Raw genomic sequence first — 3,818 nt, 5'->3', positions numbered from 1 at the left:
CACGTAAAGTCCGAAACTTGATGCTTGTATAACAACAACAAGGCATCAAAAGGAGATTTAGTCCCAAAAATGGCAACCTAAGTCCAATAACCCCAAACTGATCCATAAAGCTCCAAGGGTTAAGGTCTCTGGACCTCTTTGAGTCCAGATCCAAGGCACAAACTCGAAGAGGGACCATTTGCTCCACATAATCACTCTCCAAAGGGGTTAGAAAACCCTAAATCTAATGATCAACACCAAAACTAAAGGAGGTTCGAACTATTACCTCAAAATGAAGTCTCTGAACTCTGGAACTGCTAGAATCGCACCTCCTCTTTGCTCTTGGTCACCTCCTACTTGCTAAACCAAAGGAACAAGGATCAAAAGTGACTTCTTCTTCCTCACAGCGATTGGCTCACTTAGGGTTCTCTTAAGGGACTGGTAGCCGCAATGGGAGGCTATAAGTGCCCTTAAATAGGCTCCAAACCCGGGGGATTAGAGTTTCATTAAACAACATGGACTCGCCGAGTCCATAAATGGACTCGCCGAGTCCGGACGTGAACCCGGATGAACATCCGCGACCCTACTCGGCGAGTCTTGGCTCCAACTCGCCGAGTTCCTCCACAAACTCCAAAATTAACTAAATAAAATAATATACCTGGAAATCCGGATGTTACATATTCATTATTGGACTTATATGGCTAATTCCTTAAAGCAACGGTTGGTGCATTAATAAGGTTGAACTATTGGATTATACAATATTAATTATTTATATAGCGTTTGGTGAAGATAAAATCGAACGGAACAGTGCATTCAAAATTACTTCATTTTCCTTTATACACATTAACCGTCTCTCTCAAAATCTAATTTAAGTGGAAATTAAATTACAATAAAACTAAAGCTCAATCAAACAAGAGAAACCAAATCACTTATTTAGTTTTCTTTCCAGTGTATAATAATAAGAGGCAGTGATAACAATACAATTATCTTCAAATGTACAAGTCGATACAGGCTGACACCAGACCACAACGACAAAACCCCATTTCTCAAAAACCTTGACATTAACCATTCTTCAATAACACTAAGCTCGGATACTCTCTAATACATATATAAGAACATCATGTTCAGCTCCAATCTACTCCAACAAAGTAGAGTTTTTTAGTAGGGTCATTGGCAACCATTAGATATTCTCATCTCCATATTTAGATCGCCATCGGAAAAAGCAACTATCAAATCTCCTCAACTCCATATTCAAATCTCCACCCTAAAAAAATAAAGCTTTAGATCTACAAAAATCAAACTAAATATTTCAGGTCCATTGAGAAAACGAAGCAAGTCACCACAAAAAATTACACAGAATGTCGGAGAAGACTTTTAGAACATCGCAAATTACCGGAAAAAAAAAACGAAACAACTATCAGTTCACCCATCTGCAACTTTTTTTTTAATGAAAATCTCATCATAAATCATTTTGTTCAGGCCTTTAGGGGAATGGTGGAGATTGTAAAAATTCTAGAATCCAAAAACGAAAATGAAGGAAAGCTGAATCATATACTTTTGGTTCAAGCTGAATTGTTCATATGAGGTTTCATCTTAACTTTTGGTTTAAGGATTCCTTCCTGTTCTCAGCCTTAGATTTTGATTAAAGGGTTTGAATTTAGGTTTGATTTCGTTACATTTTTTTTACGGATTGGGTATTTCCTTTTTGTTAATGTTTTTTTGTGGTTAGCATTGAATTGCTATGTGAAGATAGGAAGTCCTGTGAAGAAGGAGATTGAGGGTGGAGGGAGATCGAGTATGGGTGGGGGTGATGACCCACATCTAAAACATTTTTTTTTACAATTTCATTTAACAAGTTAATAAAAAAACAAAACAATTAAAATAATAGATAAGGGTATATTGGTCATTTTAAGTCGGTTAGGGACCAAACACGCAACAAAATGAAACTATAGGGATGATCTGAGTTAAAAGAACAAGTTAGAAACCAAACATGCAAATTACCTCAAGCCACAAGGACGATCCGTGTAAATTACTCATGACTAAATGTATTCACATAAAGTTTATTACTTTTATAGGTCATTAACCCAAGAACAAAATATTAATGGTTAAAACCAAGGTTGTCAAGATCGACGTAGGTTCGTTTTTGGGTTTGCAAGATCGGGATCGAGATCCTAAGATCCCACAAAATAAAATATAATTTTAATTTATAATTTTTAATTATGAAAAATATTTCAAATATTTAATTTTTCGTTTAAAAGTTCTAAAAACTTCAAAACATTAGCCATAAATCACAACACAAATGATAAATGGTAAATTGGTAAAGGGTAAAAATCATAAAATGGTAAAAAAATCATTTGCAAAAAACAAAATAAAATTAAATTCAAGGGAAGGTAGGATCGGATTGGATCTCGATCCTACTTACGATCTTACGATCCTACCTGGGATCCTCCCCAAATACGATTCGTTTATGATCTGGATCGTTTTTTATACCAAGGATCGTACGATCAAGATCACGATTTTGACAACCATGGTTAAAACGTAAAATATACCAACAATTTTTTTTTGTTTGTTAAATTGGCTTAATAGTAATTTACATGTTAGACATGTTCGGCAAAAGTAGCTGGTAACGAGTAGCTTTTGATTTTGGAGCTCTTTGTTGAAAGCTCTCCATGTAGCTTTTGATTTTGGAGTTTTTTGTTTAGGCCAAAAGCTAAACACTACTGTCGCCGAATGAAACTTTTTTTTTTAACTAACATTTTCTTAAAAGCTAGAAGCTCCCAAAAGTTACGTGACGAAGACGCCCTAAATGTGTGATAAACAAAATTACCAATAAGTCGGATGTATAGATAAATTTTGTTTGGAAAATGTCTTTAACAATATTTATTATGAATTTATGATCATTTGATTAGATTACCGAACGGACATGTATAGAGAATAGGGCGAGCAAACTAAAAAACTTCGTACAAAATTAGCGGTTTTTTTAGTGATAATAGCTTTTGACATTAATGGTAATTAATCATTAATCATCCATAATATTGTTGTTTCAACAATCGTGTGGTTTGGGAGGAGGGATGAAACATGGAATAAGCCTTCCGATGACTGCATACCAGGGCCAAGTCAAAGTCTTCGTTCCCACTGGTATCAACATTTCATCGCGTCTCTTTCTTCCTCTTTCAACTCCCCACCCACCTCCAAATTTTCACAAATTAATCTGGGATGCTCAACAGGCACCACCAGAGCATCCGAGAATGATCTCCTTCAACCTATTTCTACAACTACTTCTATCAACAATCCTGTTTTCTTTCGCCGCCGCTGCCGATATCCGACCAGGTCAGTCTCTCTCCGCCGCAAACCCCAACGAAAAATGGAACTCACCCAATCAGACCTTCTCTCTTGGCTTCATCTCCGAAACCCCCGACGCTCACTTCGCTGCCATCACCTACAACAACATATCAGTCTGGAAAGCCGGAGGAGATGCCGGCGTAGCCGACTCCACCGCCTCCCTCACCTTCCTCCCCGATGGTAATCTCCGTCTCGTCAACGGCTCATCCGGCTCCGTCGTCTGGCAGTCCAATACAGCCGGTCGTGGCGTCACAGTAGCTGCACTTAATGATTCAGGTAACTTCGTCCTCCGAAACGGATCCGTTTCTGTATGGAGTACATTCGATAATCCCTCAGACACCATACTTCCGGGCCAGAATTTCACAGTGAATAATGTTTTGCGTTCTGGGCTTTACTCCTTTCGATTGGTTAATTCTGGGAATTTAACTCTTAGATGGAACGATTCCATTGTCTACTGGACTTTAGGGTTGAATTCCTCCATCAACACTAACCTAACT

At 37.7% G+C, this 3,818-nt stretch overlaps 1 protein-coding gene across 1 annotated transcript in view; it reads left to right on the top strand.

The window, feature by feature from the left end:
• The first annotated feature begins 3,050 nt into the window (after window positions 1-3,050).
• Window positions 3,051-3,818, top strand: part of LOC111911955 (G-type lectin S-receptor-like serine/threonine-protein kinase At1g34300) — a 2,877-nt gene continuing 2,109 nt past the window's right edge. The window contains exon 1 of the mRNA XM_023907723.3: window positions 3,051-3,818. This exon is cut by the window's right edge and continues 2,109 nt beyond it. Within this exon, the coding sequence (XP_023763491.2) occupies window positions 3,051-3,818 (768 nt within the window).

Source organism: Lactuca sativa, chromosome 1, assembly GCF_002870075.4.
Source record: "Lactuca sativa cultivar Salinas chromosome 1, Lsat_Salinas_v11, whole genome shotgun sequence".
In the NCBI taxonomy this organism is placed as follows: Eukaryota; Viridiplantae; Streptophyta; class Magnoliopsida; order Asterales; family Asteraceae; genus Lactuca; species Lactuca sativa.
This window is presented reverse-complemented; position numbering and strand designations above follow the sequence as displayed.